Genomic DNA, 19,364 nt, shown 5'->3' on the forward strand with positions numbered 1-19,364 from the left:
AAGTAAGCAGTTTGAGAATAAGGATAGTATCCTGAGGTTTTTTTAAAATCATTTTTTTCCAATAGTGCCTTGCAGACTGTTACTATAATTAGTATAAAATTTTAAATTATTTATTATCATTAAAAGTAATATAATTTGGAAACAATAAATAGCCTCTAGATTTTTTTTTTCTGAATGTCAGTATATAGTGTTGGGAAAACTGGACAGCCACATGCAAAAGAATAAAACTGGACCACTGTCTCATATCATACACAAAATTAACTAAAAATGGATTAAGTGCTTGAATATAAGACCTGAAATCAAAAAATTCCTAGGAGAAAACATAGGCAGTAAGCTCCTTGACATCAATCTTGACAAGAATTTCTTGGATCTGCCTCCAATGGCAAGAACAAGAGAAGCAAAAATAAGTAAGTGGGGTGTCATCAACGTTAAAAGCTTCTGCACAGTAAACGAAACCATCAACAACATGAAAAGGCAGCCTAATGAAGGGGAGAAGGTATTTGAAAACCATATATCTGATAAAGGGCGAATATCCAAAATATATAAAGAAAGAACTCATACAATTCTGTAAGGGAAGAAAAAGCCAAATAGTTCAAATAAAATATGGGTAGAGGATCTGAATAGACACTTTTCCAAAGAAGACATACAGATGGCTAACAGGTACATGAAAAAGCATTCGACATCACTAATAATCAGGGAAACGGAGATTGAAATGACAATGCCACATCACCTCCCACCCGTCAGGGTAGCTGTTACTAAAAAGCAAGAAATCACAGTTGTTGGCAGGAAACAACACATGTGGATGAAAGGGAACCCTAGTGCGCTGTTGCGGGGAGTAGGAACTAGTACAGCCACTGTGGACGCAGTATGGGGTTGCCTCAAAGAATTAAAAATAGAACCACCACAGGATCCAGCAATTCCGCTTCTAGGTATTTATCCTAAGAAAATGAAAACACTAATTTGAAAAGATATATGCACCCCTATGTTCATTGCAGCATATTTACATTAGCTAAGATATGGAGGCAAACTAAACGTCCACCAATGAGTAAATGGATAAAGAAGATGGGGTGTATATTCACAATTGAATATTACTCAGCATAAAAAAAATGGAAATCTTACCATTTGTGACAACATGCACAAACCTCGAGGGCATTACAACATGGGAAATAAGTCAGTCAGAGAAAGCCGAATGTCACATAATTTTACTTACATGTGGAAACTAAAAAAAGGAAAAGAAAACTCATAGATGCAGAAAACAGATGGGTGGTTGGGGGGCGAGGGGGTTGTGGGCAGGCAAATAGGTGAAGGGATCAAGAGGCACAAACTTCTAGCTGTAGGATAATGAGTAACAGGAACATAATGTACATCATAGTGACTACAGCTCACAACACTGCAGTGCATATTTGAAAGTGCTGAGTAACTTCTAAAAAGTTTTCATCACGAGAAAAAATTTTTTAATTTTATGTGGAGACAGATGGGAACTAGGCTTATTGCTGTGATCATTTAGCAATGTATACAAATACCGCATCATTATGTTGTACATCTGATATGAATATAATGTTATCTGTCAGTGAGACTTCAATAATAAAAAACAAGCTAAGGGATTTTGTTGGTGTTCCTTCTTTACTGCTCTTTTCACTGGACTCTATATACTAACTGAACACATGTTATGGGAAATGCACCTATTTTCAAGGAAGTTGGCATTAGGTTACATAGATAATAACACTGCAGCTACAGTTTGGCGACTACTTCCGACTCGCAGACCTTCTGTCCACTTCCCGGGTGATAACACAGCCAGGTGCTCAGTAGCTGCACTCGGTTCCAATATCATCTGCTCAACTGACAGAGTAGAAAGCCAAGGGTCTAGAGTTGGAGGAACCCCCCTGGAGCACAAAGAATGGACCCAGGACAGAAACCTGAACAGCTGCGCTGAGAGACACGGCCCAGAGCAACTTCCAGGAATATAAAAATCCAAGTGGGAACACACAACTCAGTACTACCCTGCTGAATGTTACTGCAGTTCATGTACTGGGCCAGTACTGCACAGCGTTAGAAGAACAGAGTCTAAAGTAAGCTATTTGGGTTCTAATACCTACCTGTCTAGGAACTATGCTCACGGGCAAGTTGTCTGACCTCTAGGTGCCTCAGAGCCCATATCTGCGAACCGTGGGCATGAGAGTGTAGACACGCTTACATGGGCTACAGGCGAATTCGAGAGAAGGTGATATGTGAATCCATAATTTTTCTACGTTTCATTTTTTAGGTCTTGTATTTTCCATATTGTTAAAGGACAGATTACTAACAGACTTGATTCAAATACTCTGTAAGGCAAGTATCCTCTGCCATCAGGCGTAGATGATTTACATGGACTAGATGACCTTTCCTATAGATGACTCTGTAAAACTCAATAAAATCAACACATTTCAAGTGGGTTTTGCTGTCATTTTAAGTAAGTCTCTACTGGTAGTCCTTAAAATGAGATATATGTGAAATATTAGCAACAGGCAATGAAAAGGGCACACCAATTGAAAAGTACTCATGAATTGATCAGGATGAGAAGAGGGAAATAAAGAGATGTCTCTAAGGAACCCTCCTGACTGTAACTTAATCCTGAAGTCGAAGAGAAGGAGAAAAGAAAACATCACTCAAGCGCTCGGCATCGAATTAAGAGAGTAGGAAACAGCAGTTGTAGAGTAGAGAAAGGCAAATGCGTGGAGAAAAGCCAAGTATTTAACATTTCAGTATAGTGAAGATTACTGTGTCTGCAAATTACCCGAATTTCCCTACAGGGAATCATGTTCTTTTTTTAAAGGAAAAAGGCATACTATAACCAAACTCATTACAATTACACTTCCAAGTAACACTACTTTCAAGAATAAATGTGTGTTAAAAAGGGACCAGAAAACACGTCTGCCTATGGATCATAAAAATATGATTTGGAAAATAAAACCCATGCCTATGAAAGTTACATTTGATATACTCTATACAGAATAGCTTGTTTCTAATTTCTAATGTCCAAATAAATAGCCAGAAAAAGGCATTTTGTCTATTTTATTTTTGGATAGCAAGAGCTACATCAAAGGACTCATCCAGTTATTCTGTAGTGTCATCTGGTATATTCTAAAGAATTACCAAATAGCCCTATAGAGTATAAAATTCCACAGGTTCCTCAGTCCACATGGTTAGTGATTAATTCACATGCTGAGAGGCCCTGGTGACTCTAAAAAATTGTTGTCAGGTGGTTGTCAAGGATTGATAAAGTAGCCTGTCCTAGCACAGCTCACTCAAACTGGATGCTCGGCCCCTCACTCACACACACCCAGTCCCGCTGCTGGGAGGCCCTTCCTCCTGCCGCCAGTTACCCCGCTCCCACCGAGTGCTCCCCTCGGGCATCTCTGGCCACAGAGTCTGAGGAGCTTCTGCCATCCACAGGCAACCTGGGCTGTGATGACCAGAACTCTGTCAGGAGTCTACTTCAGGTTAATCCGATTCTCTGTGAAAACCGGGCTGTCCAGAACTGATACACCAAGCCACCATGAGGTTGCTGCAGAGGCGCGTTCGCATTACGATTTGTTTTATGAAATTTGAGAAGTATTTCAGGAGCTCCCATGCGACCCCGCCCCTTTTTCTTGATTGTTCTATCCATCACAGTCTCCGAAGCTCCCTTCTCACGTTGGCACGTCAGTTTACTGTCCCCTCGTGAGCACCCACGTTCACTGTCCATTTCTTGAGTCAATACTTTTAACGCAGGAGTTCAGTTGGTATCTCATGGAACTGAATGGGAACATCAAAACCAAGGGTCTCTTGCATTGTCCATGCCTGTTAAGATAAATCCACGACTTTCAGTTCTGATTGCTTGCTACAAGCTTCTTCGCATAATTCTATAGTGTAGAATATTTTACATGTAGAATATAGAAAAGAGATGATAGAAAATAGTCTTAATTCTATATTGTATGCAGAAGTCTAGGTCATAGGATAGGCCTTTCTTTCTAATATCTTAGTGATCGGATTCATCTCAAGAAGCTTTTCCTAGATGAGTTAAGTCCTTGGCAGGCTCTCTTTTCAAATACAGATGAACATTACGAGTATTTTTAAGACAGTTCAAAGAAAGACCCTTGCTTTTCATTTTTCTAACACTACTTTAATGCACATTTTTATTCTTTGGAGTCTGGTGTTGCCTTAAACTGAGGCCTGGTTACCTTACATTTTCAGGCAGAGTTTCCTTCTCTAGAAACTAAATGTGGCCTCAGGTGGCAGGTCTGATTCTGCGCAGGTACTTGACAGCAAGGACACACATCACAGGGACAACAAGAGTCAGATAGCACTGTCAGGACAAAACTGTGGCGGTCGCACAAGTGCCTTGGAATCTGAGATTTCGGGGGGAGATTTTTTCCCTTTAAATATGAGTGTCCAGGCAGCTGTTGACTGTACATCTCTGGGCGTAGTACCGTACCTACAGGAATGCCTAAAGAAAGTAAGAAACAGTGATTGTTGCTATGTTGGTTTTCTTTTTTCTTTTTTCCACATAGTCAGGCACAGCGCTTTCCTCAGAGTTGGAAAAATTAAAATAAGGTGAGTTGTCCTATCTGCCTCGCAGGTCTGCTGTTTGGTTGTCCGTGGTCTGGCAGTGGATCGGGAAGCACAGTCCCCAGCACTGGAAACAGCAGGGGATGCTCCAGAAACTCTCCTGAGGACAATTACAGAAACTACGCCACGCAACCTGCGCCCTGCCAGAGGCCGGGGCTGGCTTCCCGGGCATGGGCTTGGAATGACCCCACGCTGGATTCAGTCCTCTGCTTTCACCGTCTCAAAATCCTTAACGATTTCCTAACAAGGGGTCCTGTGTTTCATTTTGCCCTGAGCTCTGCATGTGATGCGGCCCGTCCTGCCTGAGATTTAGATATGTTTGACAGAGTCATTTTTACACCTAATCAAAAGAGAATACCGGCATTCAGATACTAGTTTACTGCTCAGCTCCTATTTTGAACAGTTCATACGTGCTAACTGCTGTGATAAGTACCCATCACAGCATTAAGCGATACAAAGGCACTCAGGAAGCTATTGTCTCTCTCCTTAAACAGCGTTACCTACTAATTGAGGAGCAGAAACAGGAGGAAGGGATATGGCAGCAAAGTAAAATAAACGCTATGCCAGGAGCATGTAGGGTACAAGACGAACATAGAGAATTATCTCAAGGTAAACTCCCTGTATAAAGAATTTCCACAGTCTGTGCTGTCGATGGGCAAACTGTTCTCTTTTTGTCTGAAAGGGACGTGCAGGAGAGCTGTTTCGGCGCTGACACTGCATCTCCTGCCGTAAGCAGCGCTGCCGACCTGGCTTCGGCACGGGAGGCTCTGCGCGCTTCCTGGAGGACGCAGGCGGAGGGCAAGCCGCTCTCTCTGGGGTAACCTAATGCTGGAGAGCCCTCCCTTTTAAGCAATATGCAACGAGGAGCAACTTTTAATGAATTTTTTGAAAACATTTCCCCCAGAGTTGAGAGACACCTAAGCCCTTATCATATCTGCTGCTAAAGAGGACATGATTAATTCATATTGTTCTCAGTGGCCCTAATTATGTCATTAATCCCTTTTCCCTGCCCCCACCCCCCAGAGCAGTGGTAACCCAAAGTGAAACACCACCATCCCGGCCATCCCGATTGTTCTGGGCAGGCTGGTGGCCGTGTGTGGTAATAAGGGATATGAAAAGGTCTTTTATTGACAAGCTGCCATGTGCTCTTTGCATTAGCGACTGAGAGAAAATGACGGTGGCTGCCCCTCCTTCCCCACGGGACTCCGCTCAGTGAGATAGCGGAGAGCGCTCTGGTTTACTTAAAGCATTGATAGCACCTCTAAATAATTAACTGAGGACTTCCTGTCTCCAATTACTTAATGCTTTTTTTAACATCTTGAGAGGATTATAAGCAATTTATGGATTTCGCGTGATGAGTGCACTCGCCGCTATTCCCACAAAGCATTGGCGGGATCATGTTTCTAAAGCTTCGAGGTAATTAAAAATAAGCGTGGAGACAATGGGGCTGAGGCTAGGGGCGCGTGCCCTGTCCTTTCTAAGGACCTGGAGCTCAGGCTCCAGGATGACTGCAGCTACAGCTTCATTAGCGCTCGGCTGCCACACAGGGACCACCAAGGGCTGGGCGATGATGAGAGAATCAGAGCATTTGTCCCGAGGGGTTCAGGCGGCTCTTCCGTCAAACATTTGAGAGAAAACGTGGAATACGTTTGATTATTCCAGTTCCTTCCACGAACTCAGTAAAAGAGTCGTTCACATCGCAAAGTACTTCTGCACTGGATTCGGTCAGTCATCTACCGTGGCGCGGAGGTTCGCCTGGCACACAAAGTGCATTCACACCACACGGATCTCAGGGTTCAGGTTATCCAAGGCGACAAAGAACTCTCTCTGTAGGGCTGCGCTGCCCAACGGACATGCTCTCTAAATCTATCTGAAACAGGACACATGGACCTAATGGATTCAAAAGGCTTCTTTCTGTTTCATAATTTCGTAAAAAGTCAAATTATGTGGAAAAAACTTGAAAGGATTTATTCTAATAAAAGGAGAATTCTGGCATCAAATTATGTGTATAAAATCCTCTTTGATGTGAAACTATCCATTAAAAATGACAATAAAAAGAAGAACTGGTAGGATGAAGGTTTTTATTTTTTTTAAAAAATCTTTGCAGTTCTTTTATAATTAATGAGGCTATCAATCCTGTTGATTTGAGCATTACAGTTGAATTTGCTCTGTTGGCATATAAATGCTCATTTCTTAAAAAAAAAAAAAAAAGCAAACCAGTAGAGCTCGCCATAGTTCAAAGTCAATGCCAGCTACATAGACAGATACTGTAAGAGGGAGAAAACTCCTTCACCTAGTATCCCAGCCTCTTGTGAAACCTTTACTGGTACAAAGTCTTAATGTGCCTTAACGTGGCTTTCAAAACTCTGTAATTCACATTCCACTGTCCACTTCAGGCCGCTCTTTTAACTGCGCTCCCTGCAGGCTGTACAGAGTTCTGCTGTAGCATCTGTTCCATGGTATTTGCCATTATTCCTGAACTTGTCGCTAGCCCCTATTACTGGGAGTTTAAGAGCAGCACTAACTTTTAATTATTTTAGAGCGCTCAGTATGCTCTCTAGAACACAGCAAGCAGGCAACACTTTTTCTTTTCTGTGGGATGAAACAGCCTTCTGACTTTTGTGCAGATGGAGGCCGCGAGGCCTTTGGGGCCCGGAGACTCCGAGCAGGTCTTTCAAAAGTGAGTATTAAAAATATCCCTCACTTAATCTTACAGGGGTCTGTTGAGAATCCAATGAGTCAGAATGCAAATGGTTCTTTAAAGTGATAAAGCACCAGCTGAATGTAAGGTTCTGTTATGTAAGACAATGTTACTTCAATTATTTGTGATGGTTTCCATTTTAAGCGAAAAGAAGACATTAAGGGAGACGTCTGGTCCTCTGAATTGAGGAGGGCTGTCCCTACCTCCATTCTCATCAATGCTGGATTTATGCACAGGCCCTTCAGACAAGGGATGCAAAGCGCTGGCCCCCAAATATTTATTAAGCATCTTCTGCAGCTTACGGACTTCTGGAAGAGGGAAGACCACCTGCCAATAAACGCCTGCTGGTGTGTCAGGGAACTGTGGACTTCCGAACGAACCACGACAGACTGGTCGGTCCACCTGTGCCTCCTCTCCAACAGACTCAGGCACTTAGGACCAGGCTCCTCCGCACTTCTCTGGGAGCTTCATTCCCTCCGGGACCCATGCCCCTGCAAGGCATGCGGTCCAATGGGAAGAAGGCATTCCCTCGGGAGGCCGTGAACCAATGCTGGGGACAGCAGGGAGAGAGTAAAAGTTTGCAAACACTTGTCCATAGTCTCAGAATCGAAGCCTCCGCAAGTGTTCGGGATGATTCAATAGATCTAAATAAGAAACTAAGTTGCTTAACCTCTCAAAGAGTCCCTTTCCTTAAAGTGGGAGTGGTAATTCTCTAGAGTCACAGGTTTGTGATGAGAATCACACTAGATAATGCCTATCAGTTGCTTAGGACAGTAGTTGGCACATATTAAATGCACTTATTCCCACAAACACTTACTTAGCACCTACTGACATGTCAAGGATTGTTCTAGGGGCTAGAGGTATGGAGTTGAACTAGGTAGAAAAGGTCTCTTCTCCTAGAGCTTACGTTGCACTGGGAGGTAATGTAAAAAGTCAAATAGGGGGAAAAAAGCCCCCGGCAGTGAGAAGTCGATGATGAAAACAGGCGATGCGGCGGTAAGTTCCGGAAGCCAGACAGCGCGCGCAAGAAAACACTTCTCTGCTTCAGAAGTGACATTCAAGCTAAACCGTGTTAATTATTCTCATAATCACTGCCAGTAATTATCTAACGTTATGTTGTACTATTATTACACTATTAAAGATAAACTGTTGTCATAAACAATACAAAATAATACCATTATTAATCGATGTTAATAACAACAAGTTGTCACAACTAGTCAACTGTCGACGATTCTGTGTTTTAATTACCTATGTAGTAGAGAAATACTAGCCTCTGGCTGATTTTCCTCTGCCTTCCAATACATTCTTGGCTATCCTAGTCCCATTATCTATGAGTATATCCTTGGGGAATGAAGATGCATCTTACCGTTTGGGGCGGGGAGTGAACACCGGTGCAAAACTGCTACACATAAGAACGCACATCAAAGCCAAGTATAAATTATTTCTGAAGTTGTCTGCTGCTGTGGCTGATGGCTGCCAGTGTGGGCTCTCCCGTGCGTGTGGGTAAGTGGGATCTGACCATATGTCAAGAGAGCGCGTCCTTTCGAAGTGACCTCATATATCAAAGCCTCACCCCTGGGAGGCTCTGCCCCCCTAACCACAGTGACAGACTCTTCCGGTAGGTGTTACCTGTGACCGTATGCTGCCTCCTGTCAGCGGCGTCAGTGTAGAGAAGACCTTTGCCGACCTGCCTGAGCCGGTACTCCTGAATGACCCCATTCGGTTTCTCCGGGACACTCCAGCTCAAGCGCAGAGCGTCCGCACTGGGGGCTGTGATTCTCGGGGGCAGGACGCCCTGCGGAGCTCCCTGGGGGGCGGCTGCGACCACCTGAAGCACAAGAATTAAACAGCAAATTACCGTGAGAGTGCACTGGGGATTCGGATCCACAAGAATGTCACTTTCGTTTTAAAGTGCTGTTATCTGGCCTGGCGCACCGTTAGCAGGGGCTCGGGGAAGCAGCTCTCGGCTCGATTCTTTCCCTCCCGTCCCACTGAAACAATAAAATCTGACCTTGAATACATTACATAAGTCTCAGACTACCATTCATCACAACAGGTTCAACAACAATTTTGACGGCAGAGTGCAGCCCTCAGTTTAAACAAGTAAAATCTGGCTGGCAGACTGTCTTCCCAGAGAACTCTTGATAACTCTCTTCCATATGGCCCATGAGTGTCTTTGCATTTTAACAGCCTGATTTTGTGCATTTTAAGCACCAGTAAATATGGAGCAAAACCCACATCTGAACTCGCTTGCATATAATATGCTTTGAACAGTATAAATGGGTACACTTTTTTCTGTAGCTCCCATGATCCTCAGGATGACTCTACAACACGTGCACCCATGTTCTAGAAAAAGAATCAAGTGAGAGGAAAGAAGAACAAATCAGCCAGCTATTCATCCAACATTGTCAAAATATGGCCCAGTGACAATGAGTTAGTTGCATCTGTCTTCCTCCGAGTTTGTTCTGATCTCGTCCTTGAACCAACAGCATGGCACCTAGTAGGCATGAGCTGTCTGTGCAGAAAGCATGGGGTTTTTCTAGGACCGCCCAGACACTGACTTTGGATCAGGACAATCAGCTGCCATCTGTCCTGGTGGTGACGTGCTTCTGGGGGCCACAGAATATGAGGATGGAAGCCCGGCTGGAGGTTTTCCTTGGAGAGTTCCTGCGCAGCGTCTGAGGATGCTGCTCCTTGAAGGTTTTAACTCCATGTGAAGCGCCAGGGTTGCCCTGCGTGAGTCTGTTTTCTCCTGGGCATCCTCTGACTAGGTTGGCTCCTGTGATAATGGCCCCTTTTTTTCTATTCCCCACAGAGTGTTGGATGACTTCTCCTGGTCTTCTTTGTCAGATTTCCTTCCTTCAGTTGGTAGCATTCTCCAGGGCTCAGCGCTGGTGCCCTGTGGCTTGAACCAGTCTTGGGCTCTTGCGACAGCCACCCTCGAACGTTTTTTTAGTAACTTCAGTCACTTCTCAACCCTGCGTCTCAGTACACATTTTCACATAAAGCGCCAAGTAATATTTTCGTCCACCACTCGGCTACCTGCTCCTTCTATTAAATGTGGACTTAAACGCTAAGGTTCAAATTTTAAAAGTGTTTCACTTTTCTCTTTATTTGTTTGCACGATGGCACCATGACCCACACGCCGCTCCCTGCAGATACCTTGAAAACACCTGGGAATCTTCCCTTTTCTTCCCCTGCATACAGCTGACCACTAAGTCCTGCCAATTGTGCCCTGATACCTGTTGTATCTTTCTGATGTTCTCCATTCTGAACCCTCTTGCCTGAGCTTAGGTCTTCATCATCTCTTCCCAAGGCAGCTGAAGAAACTGGAGACATTTTATTTTCTGTGCCAGGCCCTTCTGCCCTTTCCTCTGTTTCTCAAGAACAGGCAATTTTTGTTGAAATGGTATTTAAATATAAACCCTTTTAAACTGAGTTCTGATTTGGGGATTACTCTGAATTTACAGAAGAACATCTAAAAATAGTTGGTGGAGGAAAAGTGTGATGGAAAGGGTATATGGATTCATGTGTTGTTGTTGTTTTTTAAATTAATGAAACATTGATATTTGGATAAATCTTCCCTGCAGTGACGTCTGGCTTCAGGCATAAGCATTCACACTCAATCGAGATGCCATATGGACACCCTATGTGACACAATATTGAGAAAAACATTGTATTCTGTCACTGGAAGAATCACTCACCACCCCCCACCCCAGACATTCACGGTCGTCACAGCAGATCGTTCCGTCCCCGGTGGGGGCAGAAGCCCTTACCTCGCCGCTGGTGGCACAGCCAGCGACTGTGCAAGCCTTCAGCTGGTAGGAATACTCCCGGAAAGGCTGAATTCCCTTTGTGTCACAGAAGCTCAGAGATGTTCCCCGAAAAAGTTCCGTTCCATCTCGAAGGAGAATGTAGCAAAGGATTGGACCTACAGAGTCAGGGAAATGCCTGCGTTTGAGAGGCAATAACCTTGCCACTTTTTACAAGCAACGTACCTGCCTTTGAGTTCCGAGGAAATGGGATACTACCCCATCATTCAATTTTCAAGCCATTCTTAATTATACCCACTCTAATGGAGGAGATGGATTTTTGACCTACTTAATCAAAGAGCCATTTAAGTTTATTTCCTCTCAAATTTACAAACAAAATTTATGTTCAATACTAAAACTATTTTGCCTTCCCATAACATAATTTGTTTGTTTGAAAGCAGCTCAGATATAGGCTAGGATTCAAGCAAAAGAAAAAAAAAATTGGCTCAGAATTTATCAGGGCTAGCTATTTCCTAGAATGAGTGACTGGTTGGCACATAGCGCAAGTCCATTTTATCAGGAAATACTTTTTAGGGGTTATATGTGTGCCAATTAAATGTAGATTACACTCATTTCAATTTGCTCATGGATTTACACAATTACGGCATTGCTATTTTCCAAGCAGCTGAGTACCATTCGATTGCACAGGTTTGTTCCAGTTCAAGACGATTCCATCCTCAAGGCGATCCGTTGTGACCCACCGCGGAGCACTCACTCCCTGAGGAACATCTTCTTTCGTGCTGGCACTGACAGCTTGGCTGAATCTTCGCCCGTAGCCATTCCAAGCGGAGACCCTGTACTCATACACTGTGCTGGGCTCCAGGTTCACATCTAGGAAGACAGGCATCGAAGTACGATTTTAAAACATTTTAATTAGTTTACCAGCACCTTGAAAACAAACCTCAAAACCTTTAAATGATTAAAAAAATGCTTGATGCTCTAATATTATCACTGGAAATAAAGCTCTCATGCCCTGACTGTATCAACCATAAAACATATTTGCCATGTTTCATAGGTGCAGAGATGGAATGGAACTGACCAGACAGCGTGGGCTCATTAAAGAAACGCTTTGAAAAGAAAAGTCCTGGACTAAGGCACATCAGGGGCTAATGCTTCACAAATTCTTCTTCTTGCTGTTCCTTATATATAGGAGGCAGGCTTGTCAAAGGTCTTTAACAGTTTCATTATTACACATCTGACCAACTTTTACAGTGTTAGTGCTATCTTATTAAATTATTACATGAATTACAATAGTTGTTATGAGATGCAGGATATGAAACTTAGCTTTTTATAGTTAGTGAATAAAAATGACTGCGGACTCTACATCGCTTTCTTCTTCCACCACATCAGAACTCAGGCAAAAACCAAAACAACCCTTCTAATTAAAACAACAAAATCAACAACCTGCCGAGCTTTGTGGACTGGCAAAAATTTTATTAGCTAATCATCCACAGGATTCAATGGTGCCCCAAATGTCTTAGTTCAGTTTTAAGTTTTCATAACTTCGGAAATACAAATGCAACAGTTTATACGCACACACAAAAATTACTTGGAAGTTTATTTAACTCTATTTTCCACTTAAGGAATCTCGTGAGTTTTGAATCTGGATATCTGCACGTGTGGATTTACGTGTGGTGGTTTCACGGCCACTCATCCTCAGGTGCAGGGTCAGGACTAGAGATCCCCTCGCTGGCTGCTGGCCACCGGCTCCCTCTCCGTGTCTCCACAGAATTACCTTCCGGGGCATCCACTTGGGTTGTCTGACCGCATTCCTTTTACATGCATCTCTAACAACCAACCTTACCTTGCCTACTTTATAGAATTGGTATGAAAATAAATACAATTACTTATATGGCAGAACTTCATAAAATGTAAATTGCTGTCAAATGTAAGGGATTATCTTGTCTCCATTTTCTTTGGGGAGAAGGTATCTGCCCCTTGCTCTCTGTGATGACCACTAGTGGGTCCGCAGAATTCCCTTCCATTCTGGCTAGAGACTTCATTTCCCACTGTTCTTCGTAGCTTGGCGTGGTCACATGACTCATGTCTCAAAAAGGGAAGGGGCACAGAAGTGATATGGGCTACTTGTGCACCCCTTTCTAAAGAGGAAATCGCTGCCTTCCATTTCTGGCTCGTTCCCTTCTAAGACGGGCTGAAACTGGGATGTGGTAACTCAGGCCGCGCCGTGTGGAGGACAGCAGCACCTGAAGAGCCACGAGCCACGAAAAGGAAGGAACCTCGATCCCTCAATAACTGGGGGGCTGGGATGTCCAGCCCATCCACCTGTCTCCAGAAGGTCACTGTGCTTCTGAACCTCTTTACCATAGCAGAGTAAACCATCCCTTGCTAATGACTGTTATTTTATACTCTTGAAGTCTGCATCACCAGTTCTCATTTCGGTTCCTTATTCTTTCTTCCATCTTCTTTCTTTTTCCTCCTTTTTACTCTCTCATCTCCTGTCCTTGCTGCTTTGTTTTCCTGTGACGTTCAGTCTTGCAAAGATGCTTCCAGCCCATGAAAGCATTTTTCTGTGCTTTGCTTTACCCAAAAGGAACCATTTGTTGAAATTTTGCCTTTCCTCAGTAATCTCTTTCTCAGAACTTTTATTTTCCCTTTGCTAGAATTTTCAATTTTTTTAAACTTCATTTCTCAAAATCATGTTGTATGTTTCATGGGGTCAGTCTTCTGGTAACAGAGGGTTTTGGTTGTTTGGCGGGAGTGGATGTTCAATGTTTACTTGCTATTTGCTTAACTGCTCCACACGTGGCTGCCTTCCATCATTTCCTTAGCTGACAGACCAACCCTTCAAAAATGTGTACACAGAGCGTCGCTCCACCACTAAAAAGCTTTACCATCTACTCACTGACACATAAAGATGAACCGTTTATTTATGTCTTTGTTCTTTATTCTCTACAGATTTACCTTGAAATAGCACACATCCTTGTTTAAATGTAGACTTAAAAAATACAAACTACCAACTTTGAAGAAATCCAGGCTATGCCTTTGATTATCTTGTGCCTGGCCCATAGGATGATGGAATTAACTGACATCGGGTTAAGGAGGGAGATGATATCACAGGGGCACCCATATGCATTTCAGCAGCTTCCCCCACCCCTCCTGAGCCATGGGCGGCGGCTCCTTTCCTGTTACCTGTGAAGGAGAACGTGTCTGCATGTCCCGCGTGAACAGTCTCTTCCACAGAGGAGCACATTCCTTCCCCTGATGCCTTCTCTGTGGAATGGCGAGGTGCGCTGATCACAGCGCACAGGTGGCTGGTGGAATTGAAGTCACACCTGCCGCAGTGCGCGGTGGCTGCCATAGAGGCAGGGCAGACAGTCCCGCATGCTTCGGGTTCCTAGGTCAGGCAGACGGTAGGGGTGGGCGAGAGGAGAAGAGGATTTTACAGTTTCATTTAGACACACGTGGGGTTGAGTTTTATGACTTTGAAGTGAAATTTTCTTCTACCAAGTTCACAAATGACTATCTCAAAATTCCTTAAAAAAAACAAAAACAAAACAAAGGCGGTTTGTGTTCCAGAAAGAACACTTGCGTTGAATGATGCACATTTGGATTCAATCCAGAACTACAAGTCCTAGTTCTATGACCTATACTCTCAAAGCCTCAGCTTCTTCAGTGAGAAAATGGACTATACATTTAGCATGCAGGTTTGTTGTATGAATCAAAAAACACCTGTAAATGACTGACACTCAGTCAATATATTATACTTAATAACAGCAGTCATTACTTCATTATTGTTGTTTTGACACTTTCCTAATGGAGTTTTCAAGAAAATAAAGAATGCGATATTTAAGGATGTGCATTTCCTGCGGGAAAGTATGACCAATAAGTATACCCCACCCACATCTTAGAAAATCTAAATAGTTCATGAACTGCCATTGTAATTATTATTTATAACTGTAAACCTTTTATCTGATAAATCTCTGGATTTTTTATAGTTATTGATAAATGCTAATATGTTCTAATCTCAGAAAATAAAATACCTCATCGTCCCAAGTTACAAGGATATAAACAAGTCAATGCAGGGTGGGGCAAAAGTAAGTCTACAGGTATCTGTATGGAAAATAATACAGTAATTAATAAATAACAATGCAAGCATAAACTCTGGGTTTCCCCTACTCACAACTGGAAACCTACTTTTGCCACGCCCTGTAGTCTTAGAATGTAGAGTTCCACTTCCCCTTTTCTGTAGCATGCTGTATTTAAAACAATGGTTACTATTTAAAACTGATCTACATTCAGCCTCTCTCTTATGTACAATAAGTTATCCTCCCAAAGGTAGTCAATGTGAGTACGGCTTCCATTTAAATACTGTGACTGAACACCTGCCCTTTCCTCCACCTCTTCTCACAGATCAACCAGTGACAGTAAAGAGACACAGAAAGTTGAAGGGGACAGGCCGTGAACCCCCACACCCAGGACCCTGCAAACAATTTTGGGAGCTGGGGGCCCACGGACGGAGCGGACGCAGTGCCGCCTGCCCAGCACTGCCCGTTTCTGTCTCTTCTCCTTGGGACACTAGAGCCCAAGGGCTGGGCAGGGCTGCTGGAGAACAGCTCATCGGTGTTAATTCCTGCGGAATCCATCGCAATAACATCCATCACAGCGACCTCATTGGTATTAATACGGCTGTAATGTGGCAATGAATAATGCACGCAGGAGTTTTTATATTCCTAGTTTAGAAAAATAGTGATGAACAATGTATTTCTCTCTCCATTGTCACATCAGGCCTCTGAGAGGGTTTCTATCCATTACCTCCATCGTCATTCCAGTTGAAGTCTTGTCAGAGCAAACATATTTCAGGGGATTATAGCCAACTCCATTACAGCACGCCTGGCTCTCCGGAATAAGCTGGGTCTCACAGCACTTTACTGGCACCGGGTCATTCTTTTTAACATGTGCTTTAGATTCTCCACTGGAAGCTGAGCAGCATATGGTATCTGACACATTCACATAATCCTGCCCACAACAGCGCATCCCTGCAACAATAAAATGTTATACTCGGATATGAAATTCAAAAAAGGGAAGAAAACCGAGGGCGCCATAAAGCTTGGTATAAAAACGTCAGGCGACAGCAGTGGCTGCAACGATACAATACTTCAGGTAGCACGTCCCCACCCACGTGATGGAGACGTGCCGTGAAGGGTCTTTCTCACCAAAAGCACTAGCCGCTAATTAGCGAAAGAACGCACGGGAGGAAGTGATCCAAAAGCACTCGGCGGGGCCAAACTTCTCCAAGCTCCACAGAAAAGAGAGCGGATTCCCGTCATGAGAACTGCCAGCCCCTTTGCTGAGGGTGACATGGTCTAGCAGAAGGAGGGGTAGTTAAACAAGAGGGACTCAGAAGGAATCTCTGGGAATTCACAGGGAAGGAAAGGCCATCAAGCACTCTGAGAAGAGACCAGACAGTGGTGAGGTGACCCCTTTCTAGAACCGTAGACGCTGCAGCATGAACCTTCACGTTGTTGCCTGGCTTTGTCTGGGGCACCGTTATTTGTTTCTTGTGAATCCAGCAACAGCAGTGACCATGCATTCGCCATGAGACAGAATCGCGCCCACTGAGTGGGTTCAGGGATCGGGTGCGCCATGCGGCCACTGTCTTTGGAGCCATGCCGTATTCTCGACCCATCACCTAGACCTGGGTAAGAGGCTGGGGCAGTGGCAGAAAGTCCTGGGAGGCGGTATTACTGACCTCTCCATCCACTGAGGACGTGTGTGCCTGCCAAACCAAATACACTCCTCTCTCCTACCCAGTCCTGTTTGTCTGCCTCTGTTCCCACCATTCAGATCTTACACAGAAAAGATACAGCAAAAATGTAGACCGACAAGACTGAAAAAGTAACAGTCCTCTAGAGTTAGCTAGAAGTTAAGGTGCCTGCCCCCCACGTTACAGTGCTATGTCATATCATATAGCAACATGTATCCTTTATGTAGTGGCACAATGTGATGATTTATTTTAATTAGAATTTTGTTTATTTATTATTAGCCCTGACTGATGACATAAAAGATACTCAACCTCCAAGTGCCGTGGGGTCCTGCAGTGTTTAATCTGGCCTTGGACAAACACCTATATTATGAAAGACACTCCTAATAACAGGCCAATGAGGTTTAAGTGCTTTAAAAAAAAAGTCATTGAATGTAGACGCTGGCTTGGCAAAGGCATTAACAAAGACGTTTACCCACACAGGACTTTAATGAACTCTCTCATTGATCTTTTTGACTTTAAAAATATCTTTAAATACTTAAAACATTTGTATTTATGGTTAAAGATATACATTGATCACAACTGAGTTTTGACATGCCACGTTTAAATGTGATAACTGCTCAAAGCCATTGGTTTCAAAGTAAATTATTTTCTTTGGTGCTTTGCTAATAATTTTAGTTGTTTTAACATTGCTAGGAAAAGTTCTCTCAAATAAACACACACAGCAGCGCTTTCATTGTAGCCTGAGTCTTGATTATGATGGATAAATATCACACATGTACTAAAAAGAAAAAGCCACAACTTCAAGTTTTGTATTACTTGGATATTTTCCTGCAGCCTTCAGATCAGTCATATAAATACCCGCCTTGGATTCTTTACTGCCATTTTTTTTCTCTAGCAGTTTTCTTAAAATAATTCATGTTTTTATTTTAAAGAGCAGTCAAAACCCGAAAACTGGCCCCTTAGGGAGCAGAATGCTTTCTCCCCCTCTACTCCCGAATCCCTGCACGGCTTCACCGCGCTTCCAGTATAAAATCAAAATGCAGACGTTGACCTAATTCCAAACTGCTAATCCGTCATCTGATCGCTCTGAGGGACTTTTGACAGGTCAACTAAAATTTTGATAATGAACTGTTTTTACACTAGGAAAAAAAAAAAAAGGATGCTTTCTTTCACACAGAGCTTCATCTTTGTTTCCCTGGATTAAAATTTTCAGCCAAGATTTCACTCACATACCAAGAAGTGACTCCCTTTCTAGTCCCTTCAGTAAACCATTACTTCTTTAATTATTATCAACCTTGTTCCAGTGTGATAAATTGCTAATTACTTAATACCCTAATCAGCGTTCATTCTTTGCACAGATAAACTGTGACAGTGCCATTAATTTAAATAGTAATTTCACTTAATGGCCAGAATGGCACACCAGATTTCTATGCGGCATTCTCTGAGGCCTGCATCCATCACTGCGGTGTTCTGACATAAAGATGTCTGACATGCACTAACTCACTTAGGGAGAGCAGATGTTCCAGAACAGGGTTTGGGAGTCATTCCCATGGTGCATCACTTCAGCATGAATGAGCTCAAACTCAGAGTCAGACCATCTTAGGAAACGGCACGGCAGTAACTTCTGACCCCTGCCTAATTTATCACGTGTAGCACTTGACTTTTGAACTTTGACATGCGGAACGCACAATTTTAAATATGCCCAAAGAAAAACAAAACAGGTCATGGATTACGGATGGACTGATCTATTTTTTTTCTGGAGGCTCTTCATTAAATTTGTACGAAGGTGGAGTGTCTCTTTGGACAAGATACAGATGTTATTAAAGTGGTATCGTACACAGTGAAGTATGAGATGTCTATTTCTGAGATCAAAAAGCATATATATCACAGGAGCATCTTCCCAAAACAGCACATACAGCCAATGGATAGCTTCCATTGCATTGGATACAACTGAGAAAGCTGTGGAGGAAAGAATTTTTGGCTCACAGTGTTATGGTTACTTCCAATGTGTCAACAATACTCATTTAACATCCAGGGCCACTGCTGAAAACACGCACAGACACGCGGGCCTGACGAAGTTCCTCATTCTTAAATCTGCATGGCACGTGCTCCGTTTTTCTACAAGAAGGACCAACACTTAGGACTCATGCTTTTGAGATTAAATCAGTAAAGCAGTAAAAAAACAGAGTCTAGAACAAGACATATCATTGTGGAATTCCAGGGCTGACCATGGGAAGCACAGTTTCCAAGGGATTATAGCTGAGGCGTAGAAGAATGAAAAAAATTAAACAAGGCTTGTGATCAGTCATTCCTAGGGCAGACCAATACCACTGGTGGCAAGCCTGAAAGAAAAGCACTGTGCTCGTCACTTCACCAGCAGGTGGCTCTGCAGGTACCGCTGCAAAACTGAGAAGAGGAGGTGGAGGGAAACACGCTCCCGAGCCGCGGCAACGTATCCTACAGCACGTCTACGTTCTGTTTCAAAAAATCCGTTCTGTCAAGGAGACCTTCCTGGGAAGTATTCTTTCAATACAGTCTT

At 43.3% G+C, this 19,364-nt stretch overlaps 1 protein-coding gene across 1 annotated transcript in view; it reads right to left on the reverse strand.

The window, feature by feature from the left end:
• USH2A (usherin) overlaps positions 1-19,364 on the reverse strand; it is a 474,416-nt gene that overhangs the window by 90,593 nt on the left and 364,459 nt on the right. Inside the window, 5 exon segments of the mRNA XM_054576584.1 lie at positions 8,918-9,116; positions 11,065-11,219; positions 11,734-11,931; positions 14,251-14,455; positions 15,874-16,097. Of these exon segments, the coding sequence (XP_054432559.1) occupies positions 8,918-9,116; positions 11,065-11,219; positions 11,734-11,931; positions 14,251-14,455; positions 15,874-16,097 (981 nt within the window).

This window comes from Pteronotus mesoamericanus, unplaced genomic scaffold (genome assembly GCF_021234165.1).
Source record: "Pteronotus mesoamericanus isolate MK-2021 breed Mesoamerican mustached bat unplaced genomic scaffold, CSHL_Meso_final contig_347, whole genome shotgun sequence".
Lineage (NCBI taxonomy): Eukaryota > Metazoa > Chordata > Mammalia > Chiroptera > Mormoopidae > Pteronotus > Pteronotus mesoamericanus.